This window comes from Sparus aurata, chromosome 9, assembly GCF_900880675.1.
Source record: "Sparus aurata chromosome 9, fSpaAur1.1, whole genome shotgun sequence".
Classification (NCBI taxonomy): Eukaryota; Metazoa; Chordata; class Actinopteri; order Spariformes; family Sparidae; genus Sparus; species Sparus aurata.
The window spans coordinates 26,423,856-26,449,458 of record NC_044195.1 but is presented as its reverse complement, the minus strand read 5'-3'; the positions used below and the strand labels follow the sequence as shown (position 1 = coordinate 26,449,458).

The 25,603-nt window shown below is 43.4% G+C and overlaps 1 protein-coding gene across 7 annotated transcripts in view; it reads left to right on the top strand.

The window, feature by feature from the left end:
• The window catches only part of lrp1bb (low density lipoprotein receptor-related protein 1Bb), a 301,330-nt gene that overhangs the window by 207,960 nt on the left and 67,767 nt on the right, over positions 1-25,603 (top strand). For all 7 annotated transcript variants that reach the window (XM_030428474.1, XM_030428470.1, XM_030428475.1 and 4 more), the window contains 18 exons: positions 98-238; positions 345-470; positions 686-817; positions 3,767-3,901; positions 4,097-4,226; positions 5,298-5,424; positions 5,552-5,703; positions 6,377-6,501; positions 7,214-7,585; positions 11,165-11,354; positions 13,874-14,078; positions 17,134-17,326; positions 19,966-20,091; positions 21,091-21,219; positions 21,385-21,504; positions 23,599-23,712; positions 23,907-24,056; positions 24,283-24,405. In XM_030428474.1, coding sequence (XP_030284334.1) covers positions 98-238; positions 345-470; positions 686-817; positions 3,767-3,901; positions 4,097-4,226; positions 5,298-5,424; positions 5,552-5,703; positions 6,377-6,501; positions 7,214-7,585; positions 11,165-11,354; positions 13,874-14,078; positions 17,134-17,326; positions 19,966-20,091; positions 21,091-21,219; positions 21,385-21,504; positions 23,599-23,712; positions 23,907-24,056; positions 24,283-24,405 — 2,790 coding nt within the window. The remainder of the gene's footprint in view (positions 1-97; positions 239-344; positions 471-685; positions 818-3,766; positions 3,902-4,096; positions 4,227-5,297; positions 5,425-5,551; positions 5,704-6,376; positions 6,502-7,213; positions 7,586-11,164; positions 11,355-13,873; positions 14,079-17,133; positions 17,327-19,965; positions 20,092-21,090; positions 21,220-21,384; positions 21,505-23,598; positions 23,713-23,906; positions 24,057-24,282; positions 24,406-25,603) is intronic.

Below are 25,603 nucleotides of genomic sequence, written 5' to 3'. Positions count from 1 at the left end.
TGTAGTGTTTTGAAAGGCTTGTTTGCACAGTTGGATTCGTATAAAGAATTTGTACCGAGCAATATTTTCTTTAAGCAAACGACATTGATGGTTACAGGAGGCAAATTGTGGTGGGCAGATGAAGAATCGGCACAGCTGGGAACGGTTACCAAGAGAGACGGCCGGAACCCTGTGATCCTGAGAAACAAGACGAGCGGGGTCGTTCACATGAAGGTGTACGACAGGGAGGGTCAGAAAGGTAAGCAGGTTCGCATGTATCACACACAAACAGGTACAGACACACACACACACACACTTATGGTATCTTATATCTTGCCTCTTGCCTGGTTGTGCTTAACATTCAGGAAGAAACCCGTGCCAGATAAACAACGGCGGCTGCTCACAGCTCTGCTTCCCCACTTCTGAGAACACCCGCAGCTGCTCCTGCACTGTTGGCTACAACCTGCGTAGCGACCGCATGTCTTGCGAAGGTACGTCTCCCAAAATATGCTCTCGAGAGCAGCCAACGTGCTCTCGTATGCATTTCAATTTTTTATGACTGCAGGTAGAAGTATACATCTTTAAAAGTCCTCCTGCATCCGTTACTCTAAGTGTCAAGCAGTGCACTTACCTCCAGCGCACGTGATTCATCTATATACAGGTCAGAGGGCATTCCTAATTTAACAACGCGTTGTGCGTTCCTCAGGTGTCGATTCTTTCCTGATGTACTCCATCCATGAGGGAATCCGGGGAATCGCGCTCGACCCAAATGACAACAGCGAGGCTCTCATGCCAATCACGGGGACGCTGTTTGCTGTGGGAGTTGACTTTCATGCAGGTACGATAACACGCGGCACACAGAGGGATCTTCACTGTTGAATCAGTGTTTGATATTGAGTTTAAGGCACACGATGTTACAAATCCACTAAAGATTAAAGAGTTGGGTTATTTTTCTGACACATGGTTAAATGTAAAAGGTAAAAATAAATGGCTTTTACTGAACCTTTGGCTTACCTGTTAAAAAAAAAAAAAATGCCGCAATGATTTTCTAGCTTTTGTTTTCATGTATCCAGTATATGCATATTATTAAACAGTATTTTCAACAAGAATATGCACATTATTATTATATTATATAATATTTTTTTTCTTTATTTCCCACAGTTCAAGCCTTTCCCTCTCAATCTTAAATGAGTGGGAGGGAGAGGTCTATGTTATACCGGGCTCTAACCTTTTGAATAATGGTCTGCATGCCTGTGGAGTGCAGCACAGATGAAAGAGTAATAAGTTCACATTACTGGGGAGCCTCAGCGTGAATAACATAGAACTATTCCTCTGAAAATGCACTAATACAAAGCAATTCCCAAGATATTGTATCAAATGAAGGTGCGGTAACGTACATCGCAAAACACGAAAGCCGATAGCGCGTGCTGTCGTTTGTTACATCCCTGCTTCCTTCTACATTATATATGTGATAAAAATGATGCATTTATTACACCAACAAATGCTATGAATATACTATAAGCTGGTAGCATTGCATATATGTAATAGGACTGCCACTGAGGCTGAAGCTGTGGAAAGGAAAAATGCATAAGCACAGGTGAAAACAAAATGCATACACAAACGGGCTGATATTCTCAGGATTTGCAGTGATTCTTCTCAGAAAAGCGTAAAAAAGCAGCAGGAAATGTAAATGTATTAAAAAAAAATGTGCTGAAGCTGATTTGATATTCCTAACGGTGTGAGTGTGGCAGAGACGGAGATCAACAGACGTCCCCTGTCACTTGAATGGGGCTATTTTACAGGCTATCTTATAATGAAGGGAGCAAACAATGTCAGAACACTGTCTGCAAAACCAATGAAAGTATGTCCAATAAAGGTCTGATGAGCTGAAATACTTAAGTCTGTGAAAATGAAGCCAAAACTATTTGTATGGTCATTAGGGCTCAACAGTAAGAAAATGTTTCCTTTTTTGCCAAAAATCGTTGGATGAGTTCACCACATCCGTCCAATGGGAAATATCTCAACAGCTACTAGATTGATTGGTCCAGATGTTCATGCTTTGCAGATGATGAATTAGTATTACTTCGGCGATCCCCTGACTTTTCCCTCGGTGCCCCCATGAGGTTGACATCTGTGGTTTGTGCGAGTAAAAAAGTCTCAACAACTGTTGGATGGATTGCCACGGAGCTCAGCGCGCACATTCCTGTCCCTCAGGATGAACTGTAACCGCAGTAGTTGTCTCTTCACCGTCCCTCGTCTAGCGCCACCGTCAGGTCAACCTTAAAACTTGTCCAGGAACATACTCTGTTATCATGAAGAGCTTCCAGGTCTGAGCTGTACATTTTTTTAATCATTATTATTATTCACTAGAATGGCACTCAGTAGAGCGCATACCTCTGCCAAGGCCCAACAGTTCCCTTTGATTCAGTCACACCAAATCAAACTTGATAGCAGTCCATCTCTCTGAATTTTAAACCCGCCATAACTGATTTATGATCATTTTATCTCACCAGATCTGAAACAGCCAACACAAGAACAACAGTACAATTCATATGGAATCATAATTCAATATCAGCATTTTAGGACTTTCACTGGGAGCATGCTAGTATGCTGACTTTAGCATTTAGCTCAAAGGGCTGCTGTGCGTAAGGAAGAACAACCTCTCAGACTCAGTAGCGTGACTCTGAAACTAGATCTCAGATTCAGAAACATTATTGTCCATCACACGAACAGTACCATGAGTAAATCAGAGCAGATGTGCAATGGTTGACCTTTTAATAATGAATGTAAGTTAATGACAGAAATTTGCAGTGGTCCCTCTAAAATCAACCACGAGAGGTGTACATGCTGTTTTCACGTGCATTTATAATGTATAACTCTTGCACTTTACCTAACACGTGGTACTGAGCACCGTGGGTCGCTCATTACGCAAGTAATTGTCGTGAGCCAGACTGCTGTGCAAAAGCTGAGAGCCTGAAATCTAATCTTGAATCTGAGTGACTTCAAAGGTCGATAGCAATCTTGATGTCTGACCACAGCTTTTAGAAAATAGGAAATAAGCGGAGTCCGGGCCAAAAACCAGACGCGGGCGGCCCAGGTACAGAGCAAGAATGCCGATTGTCCTCCCCTTTATTACTCTGTGCAGGTGAACGTGCAAATGCATTAGGGAGCCCATCCAAGAGCAGCAGCCAATAGATCACGCACATCATTTACATGTCATTACAGAATCCAGGCTGCCGGAGCAGAACAGATGAAAGCCCCGCAGCTGTATTCTGTCATATTTGAGCTGCGTGTTAACAGAGTGTGAAGGCAGCAGGAACAAGGAAGTGCTAATAAACATATAACGCCACCTATACTCCTAACAACCTGTACAGAGCCAGAGCTGACAGCCACACGCAGAGATGCTTCTTGAAGACTGCGCCATAAATAAATTACGCACTGTTTTATGTGCTTATGTAATAGGACTGTAAAATCAGAACGGGTCCATAACAGTTTTACCAACACCATGTTTTGCATGAAGCAATATACTGCGCTGTAAAAAAATTTGGCCCACAATTGCCTTTCCCCGTTCAGGCCCTGTGTGTCAACAAAGAGCTGTGGATGGACTGTGTGGGTAATTTCCGCCATCACACTTTATAGTTCCACACAACCTTTGGGTGAAATGGGCCGTGGCGCAGTAAAAATGCGCTTTCATGAGCTGCTTTGTTTGAGGGCATAAATACTTTTGTGGCAGCCACATTTATCACCAAATTTCCTCCTGTCATTAACCGTGTCGGATGGTTCGCAGGAAATGACACCGTGTACTGGACAGACATGGGCCTGAACAGAATATCCCGAGCCAAACGTGATCAGACCTGGCGGGAGGACATCATTACTACAGGCATCAGTCGGGTGGAGGGCATCGCTGTCGACTGGATTGCTGGTTAGTGACGCTCCATGACCTGGAGTCTGACACTTTGGGACTGTCAGGCTGGTATGGATTGGTTAAAACTAGTTGGGTTGGTAAAAAAAAAAAACATTGACAAAGTTGGGTATCCTCCAAATAAAGTCATTAGTGTTAATATGTATGTACAATCATGATGAGACGTTCATTAGTTGCTGTTTTTTTTCTGCACAGGGAACCTGTACTGGACAGACCATGGTTTCAATCTAATAGAAATCTCCCGTCTGAACGGTGCGTACCGCTCTGTGGTCATATCCGAAGGACTCGATCAGCCGAGAGCCATTGCTGTACATCCGCAGAAAGGGTAGGCCATGAAGTTTTTATTCGTTTAATATTTCATTTTTATATGCATCTGCTGTAATCAGTTGTGTATATTAACGCTGGTGCGATGGTTTCAAAAGCATTTATTGTAGACAGAAGCCATATTTACATTTGCCTCTAGAATCTCTAATAATGAGTTTGGCAAACGGTACATTCAGACGTATAGCTGCCTGATCATGCTGACCAGTATTTCTCCAGTACATAAAGTGCATATTGGTTTCTGCATAACTGCCAACAGCGAAGCTCTAGTTTGTCATTACCTGTGGAAGCTGAGAATGGCCTTGCTTGCAGTTTTTAAAAAAAAAAAAATGTTTTTATGTCATAATCTGGAGGTCTCAAGTTAATTAAAGCCTTATCTCAAGAAAGCAAGCGTTGCTATCTTTATATAACGAGATACTCAGCCCTTTATGAGAAAACAGAAAGTTGTTTTCCTCTTATTGCTTATAATGATTATCAAAATCAGTGTCAGGTCAGCATGCATGTGTCATCATGGTGTATTGAAAACTGTAGCAACTGATCAACTGATCAACCCATCAGGTTGTCCTTCAGTCTCACACACTTATACTAGTTAGCCATAATGCAAATGCCATCTAATCACGTTTGTAGGGAAACCATCCTTACGTCAGATGGTTACAGCTGGTGAGAAGCCTGCCTTAAAACTCCCAAACCCATTAAACAGAGCAGCGCGTCTTTGTCATGGGCCACATCTGAAGCTCATGACGTCATTTTCTCATATTAATTTATCCTGTTATCTCAAGAAATCTGCCTTTTGTGTTCTCCAGATAACAAGATAAATCAGCCCATTGTCACGAGAAAAATGAGCTCTGTTATCTCAAGGTAACCATAGTCAATTTGCGATCTTGAGGTGAAAGCTTTCAGAAAATTAATTGCACGCACGGCTGTTCGCGTCATCCGTACCTACCTTCCTTTAGTTTAACAGATTTTATTTGTATTTATAATCAGCAGGTATTTCTCAACTGTGTTACCTCTTTTTCATGAGCACGCTCTAGTCCAGGAAATCAGTGTGTTTGTGTGATTCTTCCGTGCCGGCCAGGTATCTGTTCTGGACCGAATGGGGCCAGCACCCCTGCATCGGCCGCTCCCGTCTGGACGGTTCAGACCAGGTAACCTTGGTCAACTCAGGCATCATGTGGCCCAACGGAATTTCCATAGACTACGAGGTACGGTGGCACACCGGCGCACTCCGCACCCACATACTGTAACTCCTACCTCATCTCCTCTGAGGCTGATATATGACTTTGCCTACGAGGTTCGCTTTGTGATATGCATTTTAAAATTACTTTCCAGGAAAATACATTATACTGGTGCGACGCCCGCACAGATAAGATCGAGAGGATAAACCTTGAGACAGGTGAGAGCCGGGAGATTGTACTGTCAGTGGCCAACGTAGACCTTTTCTCAGTGGCTGTGTTTGGGCCCTACATCTACTGGTCTGACAGGTAATTTATTATTTCTCTTTAATGTGCACGCATGAAATGGCCTGCAAAGCCTGCAATACTAACCTGACTGTAACCCCCTTCCCCCGCCAAAGGTCTCAAGTGGAAATATTAAGAACAGTAGTGCCTCATAGTGAGGGTCGCTGCCTATTTTTCACAAATACTCCGGGCAGAATTCAGTGTCATCTGCAAGGGCAAATTCCTCCTCACCCTCCTGTAAAAACCAGCAGCACAGTTAAATTTAATGAAGCCTCAGTTCTCTTCGTGAAGTCGGGAGCCTTATCCATTTTTCCACACATGCGGTTTTATTGGATCCCTGAAGCAACAACAGACTAAGCAAAGGTTTTGAACTATTGGGAGAGAAATTGTTTTTAAATCCCTCATCAGGAATCGTGTGTTTTTCGTAACCTATCTGTTTTTAACCTGTCTTACAGTCAGTCTCATTCTCTCCCCTGCACAACAAGAAGCTTTAGAGTGTGTTTACCTCCAACAACTTGAATTGTATGGCAGGACCGAGCCATCGTAGTCTTAGATTCTCCTTGACTACTGTCTAATGAATGACCTCACCTTGTCATCTATCTAACTTTGTCCTGTCCCCTATCCCGCCTCGATGTAAAGTCAGAATCCTGTCCTCTCTGAAACTTCAACCCCTTCCTTTGTCTCTCTTGTACTTCAGGGCTCATTCAAACGGCTCGATCCGACGTGGCTTCAAAACTGACACCAGCGAGGCTGTGACCATGAGGAGTGGTCTGGGGGTCAATCTGAAGGATGTGACGGTCTTCAATAGGGGCAGAGAAAAAGGTAGAGAAATCTGCTTTATAATCCCATCGACTACCTTTACATGCGCAGAATATTCTGTTTTTTTTGCCCTCATTCCAGAAAAGACCATATTTCTACTAAGCTATATACATAGTTTGTGTGGTATTAATGTTCCTGTTTACATGGAGCTGTGCATACTCCAACTGATGCGCCTGAGCGTGTCCTTCATGACATCGAAATATGTGAAAACAGAACAGCTGGAGCCACTTTTGTGTCGAAATAAGATTTCCTCAAAAGTGGAACCGATGGCAGACGGTGCCGACACAGCCTCCCTCTCTCCGTTCTTCAACCACGGTCGGCTTTGCAATCCGTGAGCACATCCAAAAAAAAACCCTGATAACCAAATCTTTCATAATGTTTGCAAGTAGGTGCGTTTCTCATTCCAACCACACAGGTGTGCTTTTTGTTCGGGCATGCATCTCCGGTAATCCAAATTTTCTATATACAAGTCCAAACAATGCTCCTACAACCTGAATAGCATCATACCCAGCATGTCTTAATCTGCACATGCTGCATTTGGAATAAGGTCTAAACTCAGAATACTGTCACACTCTGAGCGGTACTGGAAATCTAGTGCATGTAAACACAGTCAATGATTATAAATTTGCTATTGTCACATACAATTCAGACATGATTGCTAGGTGGAAGAAACTGAGGCAAAACCAGTAACCGAACATGTTTTGGGTTCTGATAGGCACGAACCCCTGCGCCAGGAGCAACGGCGGCTGCCAGCAGCTGTGCTTCCACCTGGGCAGCGGCCGCCGGACCTGCTCCTGCGCCCACGGTCGCTTGGCAGAAGACGGCTTTGCCTGCGAGCGCTACGAAGGTTATCTGCTCTACTCCGAGAGGACCATATTGAAAAGCATCCACCTCTCGGACGAGAACGACCTCAACTCACCCGTGCAGCCGTTCGAAAACCCCGCTTTTTTCAAGAACGTCGTAGCCCTGGCTTTCGACTACAGTCAGAAGACCGCCGAGACCAACCGCATCTTTTTCAGTGACGTCCACTCCGGGAACATCCAGGTGATTAACGATGACTGGACAGGGAGATCGATTATCGCGGAAAGTAAGTGCATTTCATATTTCCACTGTGTGTTCTTTTTTAATTAATTGTATGTCATGATATTATCAAAACAGCCATCCATTGTCCACCAAACACATATTGAACACTCACACATGCACTGCTTCTGCCAATTCAAACAGGGCCAACACTAACATTCATTTTCATTAACGATTAATGCGTTAGGGAAATTTTTCCAATTATGTCATGATAATTTCGTCCCATCTGTAAAATGTCAAAAGTTGTGAAAAATGCTCAACACAACTCCCAACGTGATGTCTTCAAATTGCTTTTGTAGTCTAACCATCAGCCCAAAAAGTCAAACACTCTTTATTTACCATCATAAATGACAGAGAAAAGAATATAATCCTCACATTTAAGAAGTTAGAAGTCAATTGTCAAAATACTTGCCGCTTAAACAAACAATTAACTTACTGTTAGAGCTCTAATTAAAAAATAGCTTTATATTTGCTACATTTTGCCAGTTTCATAGTGACAAGATTCAACTGCACGTGTGCTACATGTCTACTGGTCTTGAGAATGGTTTGGATGAGGTACAGAGGGAGTGGCTGGAATTACTCAGCTGTTGGTTCCAGTCGGCCGTCTTTCATGGACAAGGTGTGCGTTGATTTCAATCAATACAGCTGCGGCCACGAGACGGCTCGCGCTTCACTTTCCTTTTCACATGTAGCTCCTCTCCCAAGCATATTTTAACGCCCCGAGTCTGTTTTCTTTTGACTTAGCTGCATTGATTGTGCACTGGGTTGTGGGCGGTGCCAGCATGCTTTAATAGTGCACGTCCACACCGTGGCCGAGCAGATCCAGTCCAGACACTGGCTGCTGACTGCAGCTGCTGCTGTTGTGACGAGCTGCTCTCATTACCCGAATGGAAGAAGTGTTATTTGTATTTCAGTCTTAATCAGATGGGACATCCCTTTTAAGATCACAGTATTCCCATTTCATTAATAGCACCTCATCGCGCCCATTTCCTCCCGCACTCCTTCATTTCCTACTGCCAATGCTCCTCTGAAAAGACCATTTAATACTGAACCATCAGGGTATAATGCCCGTGTTTGAAAGCTCTCTGCTTACTGACTGTCACAGATTGAACGACGCGACCAATCCCTCTCTATTCCTTCACTAAATCTCAGCCAGTCCTGCGTTGATAAGCATGACTGGCGTCAGATGAACAGCGAAAGCCTCTGTTCTGCTCGGCTAGCATCCTCTGCCATTCTGTGAAGTTCCTACTGGGAGCAGAGCTCAGCACCTTCCCCACCCCCCTCCTCACACTGGGAGACTGGCAGAGTGTTACTGATCCACTTCCACCCACCCACCCCCACCACCCTTCTTCCACCCCCCTGCTGAGGGAGCTTTCTAGTTATTTATTTATTTATTTATCTTAGAGGAAATGAACAAGCATTATTAAGAACCATCTGTCGTTATTTGTAAGTGTCCTTCACAATTTGGCTCATGTGAGATGCAAAACCGAAGCGGTGCAAATAATTGATTTGAGCTCAAAGTTAAATGATTGTATCCAAAACTCTTTGCACTTAAGAGACTTACTTATTTTAAATACTTAATAACTAATAATCTTTTCAAGGCGTGGACGCAGTTTGTACTGTATGCAGCTACATTACATGAAGCTGTGGTAAGACACTCTGACTGTCCTTGGTTCCAGTTAGCTTATTTGCCGTTGAGTGAAATCAGCCACCGTGTCCTTCCGGGTTTTCACTCCCTGCAATGAAAACCGCCACCTTTCAGCAGCTCCTAACCCCATGCTGAGTACAAAAGCACCACTCCTCTATTTCCTCTCTCAAAGTTTCTGCCTGCGTCCCGTCACTGAGGAAAGGTGAAGATGTTAATCATCCATATTTCCCTAATTAAACTCCATGTCCCCCATTAATTACTCCCTCGCCCCGCCAACAATTTGCGAGAAACTCCGAGCTGCCAGACGGCTTTTATTGCAAACTATTAATTAGCGATCGGCTGACTCAGGTAGTGTCTTAGCCATTCTACAGCGTGCTTTACAGGTCTTCAGATGAGAGGATACCGGCGAGTTCTCCATCGTCGGCCACATGTCCGCCATTTAGACAAATGACTGCAGGGTCCGCATCGACGCTCAGGCCTCAAGATGCATGTAGAGACAGATGTTCTGTGAATACTACTGCGGTGTTGATTACATTTATTCGAGTTTCTTTTGGGTTGAGTTGAGGAAAAGAGGAGTGCGCCCCTCTTGCGGAAGATAATCTCTTGTTTTGTCAAACAATAGGCAAATGCACTTACACCTGGAAGAGTTGCACACTGGACAAACACACACACACACACACACACACACAGAGGAACCTGGTTCATGCAGGTAATCTTTACAAAGCCCTAACAAATCCCATTTCCTTTCCGGTTGACAAACTGTGATATCAGACAGCTTAGGGTCCAGTGGCTTTGTAGAGCGTGGCTTCAATTTTAATAAATGTGCTGCATCACTGTAAGACATAAACTTGGTCCTCTTGTTTTTAAAGGAGATTCAGTGCCTCTTTTGTCTACTTTATAAAATGTAGGGGATTTAGGTGCAGTCAGAAGGATTATTTGTATTGGGAGTGCATTTTTTATTTGTTTGTACTGGTTTGGCATTTTTAAATTGCTTTTCGCACGGTGTCAACATCTTTCACTGCTACAGCATGTACAATATTCCCTTCAATTTCCTCTCCCAGGATGTAATGGAAACATCCCCCCCCAGTCAGAGGCTTCAACCAACACCCTGCAGTGGCCCTCGGGGGAGCAGTAGCCATATTCATGAACATCAGTACATGACAACTCCACAGCGCTGTATTATTATTCCAACCTTCTCCAGATTGACACATGCGCAATATTGCAGCAGCGGAGGTCATATTCAGCGGGTCCTCTACGAAAACCACCGCCAAAAAAAAAAAAAAAAAAAAAAAAAACTTCAGTAAATAATCGAGCAGGAATATGGCCAGGTTTTTCAGTCTGTGATCACCGTCTCTCTCGGGAGGCTCCCTCCCTGTCAGTCACATTTTTCGCCAACCCAGGAGGCTACAAAGGGCCTTTTCATATTCTGTGTTTAGGAAATTGGTTGGCGATGAAAACATATTCAGTTTCTGAGTGACTGTTGCATCAACAAATAGCTGTCTGTCCAGTGTAGTGAGGCATGAAGTCCTTTTCCCTGTCAATCACCAAGGAAACATAATCCCAATTCCAACACAATTGGATTCTGCCATCTGTTACAAGCAAAGTCAGTATTTGCCGAAATCTGCAGGAGGAAACTTTGCAGTTTAGTGGCTGCAACAAGAGATAACTTTTTTTTTTTCCTTTTTTTAAAGAAATGTAGGTAGATTTCTCCACCCAAAGATATGCAAAAAAAAAAAAAAATAGAGGTATTATTCAGTTTGTCTCTTATTCTGCATTGACACATTTCATATGTATTTGCATATATACAGCATGCATTCTGTTAGTTACAAAGGATGCAATACAGTTTGTTGTAGATAAGACAGATTTTCCGACATTAAGATCTGTCCTTCAGGCTGTGTTTTCACTAAACCCTGCTTCGACGTTTTTTCGTTCTTTCAGATGTGGGTTCAGTGGAGGGCCTGGCCTACCACCGGGCCTGGGACACCTTGTTCTGGACCAGCTCCACCACCTCCACGATCACTAGACAAACTCTGGATCAGACGCGAGTCGGTGCCTTCGAGCGGCAGGCCGTCGTCACTCTCTCGGAGGAGGACCATCCACATGTCCTGGCCCTGGACGAGTGTCAAAAGTCAGTCTCTTAGCCCTCCCTCGTTCACTCTCTGTCATCTCTCCTCTCGCTAACTTTAGCTTTTGTCACAACATTTCTGTTTTGATTTGTTTTCATGTTGACATATGTTCAGGTGATCTCAGTTTTATTGCCACAAGGGGTCATCATCCTGCTGATGAGCTATAAAGTGTATGCTGATAACGCCATAGTTGTTTTTGCTCTTCATTATCCCAGCCCTGTTTAATTGAATCGAATCAAAGTGAATCCAGGGTTTTCCCTACAGGGCTAATGAAAGGCACAGCACTGAAGTGGTTCTGAACACCAAATGAATGTAAAATTAGCGTTAAGGGCATCAAAAGTAACTAAATGACTCTACCAAGACCTTGTTCTAGTTAGCCCCAAATTCCCTTCTACAGCAAGTTATGCGTTTCAGTTTTTTGGGTGCTTTTTATCTACCTGCTATAGCTTATCCAACTTTTGTACTCGAACACAAAGATAAAAATGGTACAGCATAATGTGTAACTGCATAGTTTTTTCGTAAAAAAATGTGAAATTTCTGTGGGGTGGACCCTCCCAACCCCTGACAGAAAGGTACACCTTAGTCATCCATAAACAGGGGGAAAAAAAAAGCTTCAATCGTAGGAAAAAGCTGGGTCCTGTTTAATAATCCAAAAGGGTATATACCAACATAACAGCATTCTGTCATTTAAAAAAACATTACAAAAGTCCGGCCTTTTCTTTTCTCCCTGAGAAACACGGACGCTTGCTGCATGCACTTACCTTTTATTAGTTTGGTCCAAGATTTTAAGATTCCACCCCTGTCTATAAATCTATTCATGGACTATATTGTTGACCTGCTGCCAAGATATGTCCCAGGTAAAAGCTCTCAAATCCACCCATTGTCTACTGCTCAGTGTAGCAAAAAAGCAGACAAATGGAATTGTCTCCCTCCGGGTCTGAGGACGACATCATCAATTCAGGCTTTTAAGTTGCGTGCTGTGTCTGCTGGGTGCACTGTATTCCCCCTTCTTTCTGAAACGCGCAGTTTTTTTTGCTCCCGTCTCTTTAAGAGCCCCCCTTCCCAAATACCCGGTTGACTTTGACTGACATAAATTATGCTAAGATATGACTCTGTGACGTGTGGTGTGAGGTCACGTAAATAATGGTGAGACTACAAATGAGACTTTTTCAGAAGCAGTGTTTTCTGTTAGGAGCTTCTGTTAGTGGTTAGTTTTTTAACTTTCAGTGTCTTTTACATGCTCAAGAATCTACATAAAACACCGGAGAGAACAAAATAAGTAGCGTGAAACATGTTTTTGTTTGTAGAAATATGAGATGATCAACACAATAAAACCTTTGGTAGAGAGCTTTGTGTTGTTATGAACACATGACACTCATCTTGGTGACTTTTTAGCTCGGATCCACTCAGTGCGGGGGCTTTGGTGCATTATGCTGTTTTGGAGCTGTAATCTGACATAACTATCAAGTACTTTGTGTTCGGTGAGCATTTTTACACCTCAGGTGTAAGTGTTCTGATCACTTCAGAGCTGTGCCAGTTTCAAAAAAGCTCGGGGGGAAAAAAAAAAGTTGTTTTCTGTTGTTCAAAAAATAGCGCTTTAGTATTCCTGTCTCTTCAGATTTAACACTTAGTTGCATATCCATGATGATAAAAATGTGACTGTGAGCAGTCCTAAAAAGAGTGAGTATCTCGCTCTTCCTGCTGTACTAACTAAATTAATTTCTTGACCTCAGACTATATCCTTGGTTGGCAATTTGGCACCATATCCATCCCACTTGAGTAACACTGTCTGATAATTAGAATTCGAACTCAAGTGGCTAATTTGCAGTCCATGCTTGTGACTTCTGACCGCAGCCCTTATTACTGTGCAGGACTGCAATCCATATTACTTCCATGACTTTATCACAGTATGAAAGTGAGAGCCCGGGGGCTGACACGCTTTTTGTACAATTTGAAACGTATCTACCTGTTTGTTTGTTTGTTTGTTTTTTTCTGCGGTTTATCTGCATTGCTGTTTATTTGAAATATGCGCCACCGACTCAGATATAGATCTTTCATTTATTTACTCTGTTGCTCTCTCGTGTTGTCAATGTCCCTGCTGAAGAGAATAGGAATAAAAATGACCTCCATCTCAGGTCCTGGCAACTATGGGATTATGTCGATGGCTGACTGACAGGGCTGCAGAAACATTCAGCAGTTCAATCCACTGCAAGAAGAATTTCCTGTTTATTAGTGTTGTTTTTTTTGTCCCCTGGTTGACATGTTGATAGAGCAGCTCTTATAAAATGCCATCACTACCGCGCCCTGATTTAATTTCAGACTGCACATATTTGTTTTGTAGTTCCTCGTCATGGTGTTGTGAATTCATCGAAGTACGAGGTGAACCGGAGCTCCTTTTCAGAGAGGGAGAGAGTCTCCGGTGACATGTGCACATTAAGATGAAGCCACTTCGCGATGTGGAAGAGATTAGTCTGCTCGCTAGTAATTAAATGTTTGCCTCGGCTCTCCTCTCACAATTTAGCCTGATGTTTTGGACCAACTGGAATGAGCAGAGACCCAGCATCATGAGATCCACCTTGGCGGGCAAGAACATGAGGATTATCATCAGTACTGACATCCTGACGCCCAATGGACTGACTGTGGACCACAAAGCGGAGAAGCTCTACTTTTCCGATGGAACCATTGGCAAAATTGAGAGATGTGACTACGACGGTTCCAGCAGATACGTGAGTGTGAAAAGGCCATTCTTTGTTGTCCCTGTAAAAAAGGACTTTTTATTGTGTTTTAGTCACTGTACGAGGCATGAATACCGGGTTGATAACACTTCCACGTTTTTGTATTGTGCCCCTTTTAAATTCCCATGAATCAAACAATGTTTTTGTGAAAGAATCCCGGTGACACAACAGAATCTATTTGTCTCTCAGTGATGGAGATGTTTCAATGCAAAACATCCGAGAAACATGGCACTTATTCAGGGACAGAATGTCAGATTGATCTGCCCTTTTTATCCTGAAATGAAACATTTTTTTTTTTTTCTGTCATCCGTTTAATCTCCAGTCCCTTCTGGGCTCCTAAAAATATGGTCCTCCATACAGCGGATAGGATCAGAAATACCTTTGATGCTCGCTCCGATACTTCATCTCTGAGGGTACAGATGGTTTCCTTAATCAGAGAAGTCAATCCCTGTGAAAGTAAAGAAGTGTGGGGAGCTCTTATTTTGTCCACGAAAAAAACGTTGCATGCATAATGTATTACATCCTAACTGGATATATATCTCCCGTATTCCAGTGTGTAAAAGATTGCAGTGCAAGGATGGTCTTTTTTTTTTTTTTTTTTTGCTATGGATTTCATTTTGTGCTTGACATGACCTCCGCAGCTCAGCACCTTGGCCCATCTCAATTAGTTACCCATATGTTTGCTGAGCCGGGTCACAAGGCTCAGAAAGTCTTCACCTTTGGGTCCCCACCAGCCCTCGCTGCAGTCTAATCCTGCTAATGAAGGCTTTGCTGTGAGACCGCTCTGGGTGCTGATTTTCCATTCCAATTAAAATGTGTAAATTAAACCGAGGTAGCTGATTGTCAACTTCAGCACTTACCCAAACTGTGCTTTGCTAAAATGCTCGGAGACAACCCGTCCAGTGTATATACAAGAAGCTTACCTCGGAGATGGAAGGCTTAAGGCTCGTTGTCACTTTGGTGTGTCCTGATTGTTTTATTATTTTGGACACTGATCTGATGTGTTTAACTCAGCAAAAATTGCCAAACGGCTCCGAGATTTCATTTTGGAATATGAAAAGAAAAAACTAAAAATGAGTTTGGCCCGACCACAGACAGAATAAACCACATTATAGAGCCCCAATTTTGTATTGAGTCACATTAATGCGGACTTGGATGGGAGTGGAGTGTCCTCAAGGGCCCGGCTACCCCTCTTCACTGCGGCAGTGTCATTACATGCTGTCAGTGTGGTTAGCGACGGAGAAGAACAGGAGCTGTGGCACGGCTTACTCCCCCGTGCCATTTTCAGAGTGGGGACCCATGTTGTTAATGAAGGCAGTGCTTCGCAGAAAGGGCAGTGGAGTGCATGATGAGGGAAGATGTCAGTATGTTTAGCGGGGGGAAAGATGCCATGAAGAGAAGGATTTGAGAGCTGCCTGGAAACGGCTCGTGACGTGTGGGTTCAGTGTCAGCGGTGTGCTCTCTGGGGATGTTAATGTTGTAAAGAAAACACAGAGGTATATCAGGTAGATCTGTTTTGAGTTTGTCGTCATGGAAAGTGAATTAACTGATATTGTTTTAGACCAGAATTAACACATACAGTTCTTTTGAATGCAGAAAAAAAACAAGTAAAATAGATTTCCTTCTCATTTCTCTCTGGTAACACATTCAATAGCACAAACACTTCAGGGAACAATAGACAGCAGCACAGGCGAGACTGACGATGTAACAGTGGTGACTTTTTTTCTATCTTATTACTCGTCTCTGTCTCAGAACTCGACGTAGACTGAACGATGCTCGAGCACTGCTTGAGCGGAGAGGAATGGAAAACTCTCTTTGCGCCAGCATCTGGAGCGTATTGCATCGTAGCATCTCATTCCAACAGAGCAAATCGGCCTGTTCGCCCGGTTGTTATGTTTCTATCACCGCTGATCGGCGCTGCAGCAGATAAATCCCCATCACTACCGACTCTTCTGACCAGGGAAAGATTGATGTCGATTGTACCACTTTTCCAGTGCACACGATGGAAAACTATTTATGCACCAAGTCCGGAACTCCAACGGGCGCCGTGGCATCGCACCAGGACAGGGGCCCGAAAATTAGCCAGTACATCCGCTAGCGTGTTCCCATCACTGCCGATCGGAGCTTTAGCAGATAAATCCCCATGATGACTGCTGAGTCTTATGAATGACGTTTTGTACCATTTTCCAAGACAAAAGCCAGATGTTGCCAGGCATTTCTTGTCCAGTGTGGAGGAGGTATTATTCTCACATAAGTTGAGAATAGCGAGAGAGTGATAAGAACCAATGAAATATGTCAACACTTACCCGAAACACGAGTTGGGCACCGAAGTAATGATTTGCGGGCTGTAAACCTAATGTCTCCCAAAACCTAATTTCCTATCAATATGTTCCATCCTAACACATCTGGCTTTCAATCCTCCCCTCTTTTCTCTCTGTCAGCGTCTGTCTCTCACTGGCCTGTTGTTGCTTCCACACGCTGGGCTTCTTTAATCAACACCTGTCCTATTAATCCCAGTATGGCACAGGGCTAATGTGATGCTGCTTACAAGCCTGTCCCACTTAATGGCTGAGACTACCAAGCTGCTGGAGGCCCCAATCACCCCCCAACACACACACACACACACACCCACACATACTCACTAGCCTGGAGAGTCCCACAAGGAGGCATCTGATGGATTCCTGCCTCCCTGCCAATGACACTGTCATTTACTCCCCCAACATCTGGGTTAAGCATTCACGTGGGCGGTGGGGGTGATGTGTTGATTAATGAGTCGAAGCATCATTCTCTGCGTTCATTCCCCAGGTCGCGCTCAAATTCCGTCGATGCTTCGTCCAGCCAGATCTTGAAAAACAATTATCGTTTTGTAAAATATTGACAATATTAAAAGTATGAATTCTCCCCGTTGCTACTGCGGGATCTCCTCTGGCGTATTGAATCACTCCCATGTTGTAAATCGTGCTAGTGTCAGAGCAGGAGCCTGAAAAAGAAATGATGGAGAGCAGCTCCTAACATGAGTGCGCTGCCTTTTACAATGTTTTTTTAGGTCATAATTAAATCCGGACCGGGGAACTTCTACGGGCTCGCCATCTACGCAGATTTCATCTACTGGTCGGACTGGGCCCGCAGAGCCGTGCTGCGATCCAACAAGTACACGGGTGGCGACACCAAGGTACTTCGAGCAGATATCCCCCATCAACCCATGGGAATTATCGCCGTGGCCAGGGACACAAACAACTGTGAGTATTTAAACACCTGGAGATGAGCTTAATTTAATGGCCATGGGATGCGGTGTTGTGTCGGCAAATATTTGTGTATTATGTGTTTGCAGGTGCCTGGCTGCTCGTGGATGCGTATAGGCAGGCGTTTATACACGTGCATATTCATTATGTTAGCGTAGTTTCGGGCAACGGACCAAAATAAATATGTCGCTGTATGCACTTTCTCTGTAGCAAGGCGAGAATGATAGAGGAAATGTTTTAGTTTGCTCTCTGTGGCCGGCGTAACGTTTCCTCCCCCGACTGACTTTACATTTTTCAGTACAGGCAGCACTCGAGGAAGTAATGCAGCCAGACTTATTGGACTATTTGAGGCCAATTTCGAACAGCAACATTTCTCAAATTCATCACAAATGACTGTTATCTTTTGTTTTGTCAACCTGAGCCACCGGTGGCCTCCGTCCAGGGACCGCAGATGGAAATTATCATTCAGTTTATCCAGTGCAGTAAATGTTTGGTGCAGTGTTCTGTCGGATAAACAATGATAAAATAAAAACAAATTGAAATCAGGTCAAATCTAATGACAACATATCAGGTAGCCAAGAACATAGAGAACTAAATCTGTTCTTTTTGATCTTTAGGAACAGTGATATGGCAAGACATTTACATTATCTTTTCATGAAAAGCTTTACTGATAAAGATGAGTCAAGGTACATGAAATAGTGAATTATAGAGTCAACAGTAAAAAAGATGTAGTCGTGTGAACCTGATGAAATCATAATACAGATCTATTATCTGTCAAATTCGGTGGATAACAACTTAAAATGGTCGCAATTATATTCCTGCAAACCACGGATATGTTAAAAAAAATGTCTTGGGTTTCAGCTTTATATTTTATGTTGTAATAACACTGTGCTTATGGTCGTTTAGCTTTGGTTGAGGTTGGGAGGTCTTGTTAAAACATCCAGTTTTGTCGCCACGAAAACGGCCAAGGTTGTCAAATCAAATCAAATCAATTTTATTTATATAGCCCAAAATCACAATCACATTGCCTCAGTGGGCTTTACAATCTCAAGTTTGTCAAAACTTGCCATCAAAAATATCTGGTTATTGTTGCCATAAACACAGCAGGAAACTGTCCCGAGGCTTCCTTTAAAATATCCTGTGACGTCACTCTTAAAAATGTTGAAACGCGGTCTTGAACCGCAATCACTGGCTCGGTAGCCTCCTCGCATAGGCTGACCCCGCCACCATCCCCTCCACCTGCTGATGTGAAAGTCAGATCATAAACAGCTTGATGTGACACATGTTATACAAATGCGCAGTTGGTATGTGTGACGCATGAACATGTCAAAGTGTCAGTGGTTTACAGAAATGTTCGTCACATAGGCTCCTGTAAGTAAAAGGAACATATTTTTTAAAAAGTGTAGTACCTTTTTAGTGTTTTAATGCAAAAAACAGCGAGAATGATAAATTAACTTGGTCTTATTTAGAAAGGGCTAGGAACTTAACTTTCAGAGGTAATTAATTAGAAAAAAGCAGCCTATGTTGTAAAGGGAGTCTCTAAAGTGTTGCATAAAGTTGAATTTCCAAGTAGGACAAAGGGAAGTGGGCTTAAGTGTGTCCCACTGGTTGGACTCAGACGCCGAGAGCCACGCCGTTCCTAGTTTGTCTCGCCGCGTTTGGGAAATAATCGCGTCCTGTGACCTGCATGGGCGCAGCTGCAAGCCGACAGCTTAATGTGCGGTGACCAGCAGCTGGCGGATCTGATAATCAGGTTACCGTTTCTGGTCTTTGCATTGTGAACCTCTTTGTTACGTTTGTATACTGACTGTGAATAATTATTCGAGGTTTCTACCTGCGCTGCAGAGCAGAGCAACACTCATGAATAACATACACGTGGCTGGAGGGCAGGTAATAACAGGGTCTCCGATGCATGTTTCCGAAGCTGCGCCTGTTGTTGCTAACCTTCTTTTCTCTCTCAGGTGTCGCTGAGCGCTTGCAGTTCTGTTTTTTTTAAAGGTTATGTCTGCTGTTTGGTCATGCAGTTTAGTGCATTACATGATTCCAACAGAGCTCCACACAGCTTTTTTTGTTGTCACATTGCACCCCAGGCAGTGAAAGTATGCAGCATTGTAATATATTTGCTGCCTGTCAGTGAGGATAGTAGTCCGCGTTAGAACAGGCTTCAGCGACAGGTCTACCCTTTGATTCAGTGGAGCGTTTCACACTTGAAATCAGCCCCATGCTTTGCAAAATTTTTGTAGGAGGAAATCAATATCAGCTATGTCACCCATTTGAAGTCATGAACATATTTGGTGTCAGACCCTCGGTTTCAAAAAGCAGGAGCTCCTTTTTGGGTTCACCAACCGTTTAGAAATAACATTCCTTCCTGTGGCAAGCAGATGATCCAAATTCTGCGCCAGCACCCTGTGGGACTTTTCACATTTATTTTAAATACCGCTTAATGCAGTGGATAAGGAAGGCTGAGGCTAATTGTGCTCAGCAGAAAGTCACAATGCTTCCTCAGAAGATAAATCCATGAATGCATTGAGCATCTGAGACCGATGACATCTAACAGAGAGTGTTTGCCCCCTGGAGATGTTTGTTCTTTGCTGGCTTCTGGCCCTCTAATCACTTCTGTTTGATTGTTATTGAAGGTGAGCTGTCCCCATGCCGACACATGAATGGAGGCTGCGGCGACCTTTGTCTCCTGACCCCGTATGGGAGGGTCAATTGCAGTTGCCGTGGAGAACGTGTGCTGCTAGACGACAACAGATGTGTGTGTAAGTCTGCAAACCCCTCGGACCATCCCCAAGACGTGTTATTGATTTGTGATGGCACTCCTCATGGATTAGATATTTTAAAAAAAAGAGTCATAGTCTACATTTATATGCATAGCGACACCTGGCTTCTCTCCACACTCGGATTCAGATCTTATTTGGGCTGTTTACACAAACCTTTGATATATTTCAATTGATTCCTTTGTACATAAACAGGAGAGCGTGAGCATCTGCTGTCTCTTCCTCTTTGACTAAGCAGGGAGTTTGTAATGATTCCAGAAGCCGCAGTCAATTCTGCTAGGGGAAAATAAAGCTTAAATGTTGTGTCACTTAAAGTTCACGCGGATGGCAGAAAATAAAAAAACAAATCTGGAAGCACAGGGTGTCTCAAAGTCACAAGACAAAAGCATTTTTACGATGGCGTCTTGCATCCCTAATTTTGCCACATTGCAGGCTTGGATTTGAAATGCAACGTGAGGACAGACCATAAGGTAGGAGGAGCTGTTCAAACGAGGGAGGTTTTTGGCCGGACTAAAAATGGCAAAGCGATTCAGAAGAGCTGGATGGCAGCCTGGATGTCAAGGTGGAGGACGACAGGCTCTCTGCCGCACCCAGATTCTACTCATTACCAGAGCAGGAAGAAGAAGTTTCATATTTTTTTTCTTGGAGCTGCAAGTAGCAGAGCAGAGAGGGAGATCGGACAAAGTCTGTGAAAATGTTGTTGGAATCTTGGCTGAAATCACAGGCAGCATAATGTTGACATATATTATTACAGCACTATAGCAAATGAATGCCACCAACAAAAAAAGCATTTTACAGCCAGATTTCCCCTCAAGTACGAGGGTTAAGATGTTATTGAAGGCAGTGATGACATTTACAAATGTCGACCCAAAAGTGGACTTTACTATAGTACGCATTGAAATGTTGCGTCTGAGTTCGCCTGTGAGTTTTTTAAAGGTTTGGACAGCCGCAGTTCATCACCCACATTGTCTTCTTCTGCAGCAGAAAATTCCTCCTGCAACATCCACACTGAATTTGAGTGTGGGAACGGCGAGTGCATAAACTACCAACTAACCTGCGACGGAATAGCCCACTGCAAAGACAAGTCGGACGAGAAGATGCAATACTGTGGTAAGAGAACGCCTCACGGCTCTGTCGGAAGCATCAGAAAAAATATCTCGGCTCTTTTTAGAAATGTTGTGGAAATAATGGCTTTAAGCACCTGTTGACCCGTTCGTCATTGACTTTTTCTGCATTTGCTCATTTCTAACAGACTTCTGAATTTTTACTGTTCAGTCAACAGGAGCTGCCGGAAGGGTTTCAGGCCGTGCTACAATCAACGGTGTGTGGCCAACAGTCGCTTCTGTGACGGCATCGACGACTGCGGGGATAACTCTGATGAAGCTTTCTGTAGCAGTGAGTCACAGCCGTTTGATCTCCTGTTCAAGCTGTCCTGCCTCTGAGGGCAGGATCCAGCCACACTAATGCTTATATTAATTCGGCACACTAGGCCACAAGCTGCGCTAAGCCTTCGCCGTCTAATGAGCCCCAAGATCATAACGAGTGCACAAATTCAAAGAGGCTCGCAACCCCCACCCTTAAAAGCTGCTTTTGGGAGCCCGAACAATACTTTGTGTCCCGTCAACACGGCCAGACTGACTTTGTTTTGACCTTGACGGGGAAATAATCCAGTAAAAAGTACAGCTGTGTTTATTTCTCTGCTGTAATTGGACCGCAGTGGGTACAAACAACATAGTATCACTGCAGTTTGTGAAAAAATATAATCTATAATATTTATGTACAAAACACATCATGTTCATTATTTTTTCAGTGTGTTTTCATGCTTGTACCACGTTTGTTTGACTGAATGAAATGCTACATTTATAATCTAGGAGGTGGTCTGAGGGCCTGGATAGGTTTAGGCAACTAAAGCAACTTGATTAAGGTTAAAGCAACATTATGTAGAAATTGGCATTTCCTGTTAACTGGAACCCCCCCACAGTTTCTAAGCGCAACACCTCTGACATAAATACAGATATGAATACAGATCCCAGGTCTGTAACATTTGGTCAGACATAGTGAAGGTGCTAACTACGAACAAACCTCATTACATCGTAACAATGTTATGTGTTGCAAACTTTTGTGTTGAAGTAAACATGTATGTATTCCTGTGATCTTACCCACTCACTGAAGACAAGATTTTGTATCCACCCCCTATTACTTGTACTTACTTCAGTAAGTACAAGTAATAGAGGGTGGATACAAAATCTTGTCTACAGGCTTCACTTCAGTCGCAGTTAGGGAATGATTTGACTTTGGTAGTATGTAAATTAAATTCAATGAAATACTGATAATGATTAAATTTAATCTTCAGGATTTGTGTGCTTGATGTTGTGTAAGATTATCTGTAAAGGACTCTGAACACAATTCAGTAAACACACCAAGACACTGATTAGGATTAAAGTTAAATTATATATTTTAGGATCACAATAACAGAGACAAACAAACTATATCATGAGAAGACTTACAGCTCACAACGCAAAGAACTTCATTTCAATCGGCTACAGATTGTTCAGGCGTTGGAGTTGACTTGAGATGTGATGACAGATCATCTGCAGTACCTCAAGGTACTTTGTCTATATTAAAGTTTATCCGCTCTCTTCTTTGGGCATAAGAACAAGATGTACCAGCCTATGGGATTAACATCAGGACAGCTCTCTTAGAACATTTCCTTCAAAGTACACAATAGAAACAGTTTAGAGAGAATTACCGCAATGAATAAGAAATAAAACCATTAACTTCTCTTTCACAATGGACATGAATTATCCTCTTTTAACCTAGGCTGAGACAATTAGTGCTCATGTTCATGAGTCCTATATATACAACTCCATTGCTATTCACAAACTGCTGTAAGACTGGGTTAGAAAATAATGAGGTTCTTAGACTCTTGCTACTCTACCAAGCCGACCGACCCCATGAGGAGACAGTGATGTTGTCATAATTAAAGTGGACCTTCCAAATCAGCAGTCTGGTTTTTTTTTTCAGGGTGGAGTTTATCACACTGCGGTGTGTCATCTTCAGCCTTGCTATTCTTTTAATGGGACGTCAACAATGACTTCCTCTGTTACCGTTAGAACATTTAATTAAAGCATTATGTGCGTTTTACACTGCTAATGCAACGCAGAGATGTGAATTGACCACAGCATTACATGGTAAATGAGCAACAGAGCCAAGATGCGCCCCGTTGCATATTAAATGTAATTTGCTCTTTTGCATCTCTAAGAGGGTCATGACATGCAGGTGATTTTTTTTTACAGCACAGGCAGTTCAGACGCACAGAAACCGCAGCCTATCACGAACCCTTCTCTGTCAGGCGGTTTGCAACCTGGAGCTAATTTTAACCGCCCCCAGAAAGAGGTTCTTAGTATTGTTGTGAGCCGTACCTGTTACTGCCTCTGAGTGCTGTTTCTCTTATGTTATCTTTTTGAAATGCTAATTCTCTCCCCCCAGATGTCACGTGCGGCTCATCAGAGTCATCGTGCAAGGACGGGAGCTGTGTACCCAGCTCAGCCTGGTGTAACCAGGTCATTGACTGTGCCGATGCCTCGGATGAAAAAAGCTGCAGTAAGTCCTTCAGCCTGTGGTTTGCATCGCAGTTACTGTGGAATAAAAATGCAAACGCGCAGCCGTAGAGGCTCAGATGGATCCGGTAACTTGAATCAGTCGCATCAGATTGAATACTGACCCCCTCACCTTTACCTCCACCACTGCTTCTGGTATGATGAATCAGTTATTGTCCTGCTGTGTTTTGTATTCAGATCACACAGACTGTTCCCACTTTTACAAGCTGGGGGTGAAAGAAAAAGACTTCATCGGCTGCAACTCCACCTCACTGTGCATCCACCCCTCGTGGATCTGCGATGGTGCGAACGACTGCGGAGACTACGCCGACGAGACCAACTGCCAGGGTGAGCGCCCGGCGCAAACGCACACAATAGAGACACGTTTTGCGTGTGCATTCGGAGACAGATTAAGGAAGCCAGCTTCAATTAGAAAAGACTTAAGACAGCTCTCTTCTTTCAGAGATGATTATTACAGCGGAGGAAGAGATTCAGAGAGAGCTTAGGAAAAGATAATGACCTCAATCATTGCTAATTCCCAGACGACTGACTTTGGTTTTGTTGCCCGTCCCAGTTTCCCACGGGCAGAAGTGCGAGGAAGGCCACTTCGCCTGTCCAAGTGGGAACTGCATCTCCAGCGTGTGGCTGTGTGACGGCCAGAAAGACTGTGAAGACGGAGCGGACGAATTCCAGTGCGGTAAACCAACAAATCTTACCTCTCCCGGAAAAGCTCTTGCTCAGTAACACTGAAGTGATGTTTTTGTTCTGTAACTGGGAGAAATAGATGAGGTACTCGGCTGCTTTACACGGCAATGTTAGCGGTTGGAAGGATGTTTATTTTCCATTAACAAGAAGCTATTTGTTATAATGTTTTTGTCATTTAAATAGATCCAGGCCTGCAACAGATATTACATACAGTGTATAAGGAGGAGACAGAGAGACAACAGATGATTGTTTATCATGCTTAAGGCAATTTCTCTTCACTTTGTTTTGCTTCTGCTCATTGTGTGTTTGAGATTTCACAAGTCGGTGCCGCTGCGCATTTGGTATTCTCATCCTGACACTGAATTCCGAGCGAGGCTGTCGAGGACGAATTAAGTTTTCCCCTTCTCTCTTTGAATTATAATGTACAGCACTTCCAGGGTAACAATTAATTAATGAGCCATCAGTCACTGAAACGGTTATACTGAAGATGGAGATGTGGGTTCAATGGAAAAGCTGTGACATATGAAAGGATTACACATTACAATGCCACTCCTCCACCTCCCTCACCAGAGGCAGCAAGAGCATTCTTAAGCTCATGCTTTGATCCGCGCTAATGTATGCAGAACCGACCATGACAAAGTGAGGATCTCTCCAATTAAAGTGAGGGGACTATAATTAAGTCATGGTATAGATTAATATAATATGCCCACATGTCGTTGCATCAAAGCGAAATTGACTGAGGGTCTTCGATGTAGGTGGTCAGAATGCCAGAGCAGCACATGCACAAGATAATTAGATCTGATAAGGAGGTCTTCGCACACACTGTCGTAACAATGCTGCCTGCATTCACGTTGCCAGCCTGGTGTGTCGTCTAGCACACGGACTGCACGGTCTAGCGTGAAAAGTCATGAAGCACTCAGCAGCGGCGTTGTCATCTGTGCACAGACGTCTGTGAGGTAACAAAAATGGAACTACTGCAATTTGCAATTATCAGCACCAAACACATAACGCAGCCAGGCAGCTGGATTCACAAGAGGAATGGCAGAGAATGCCAATGAGAGAACGTCTTGGTGGAAAAAAAATGTTTGTTCACTTTTCCCCCAACTGGCTTTGGCCAGAGTTAGATTCAGAAACTAGATCGCACCCTCCAGCCACACCATAGGTTCTTTTTTTTTTTTTTTTTTTTTTTT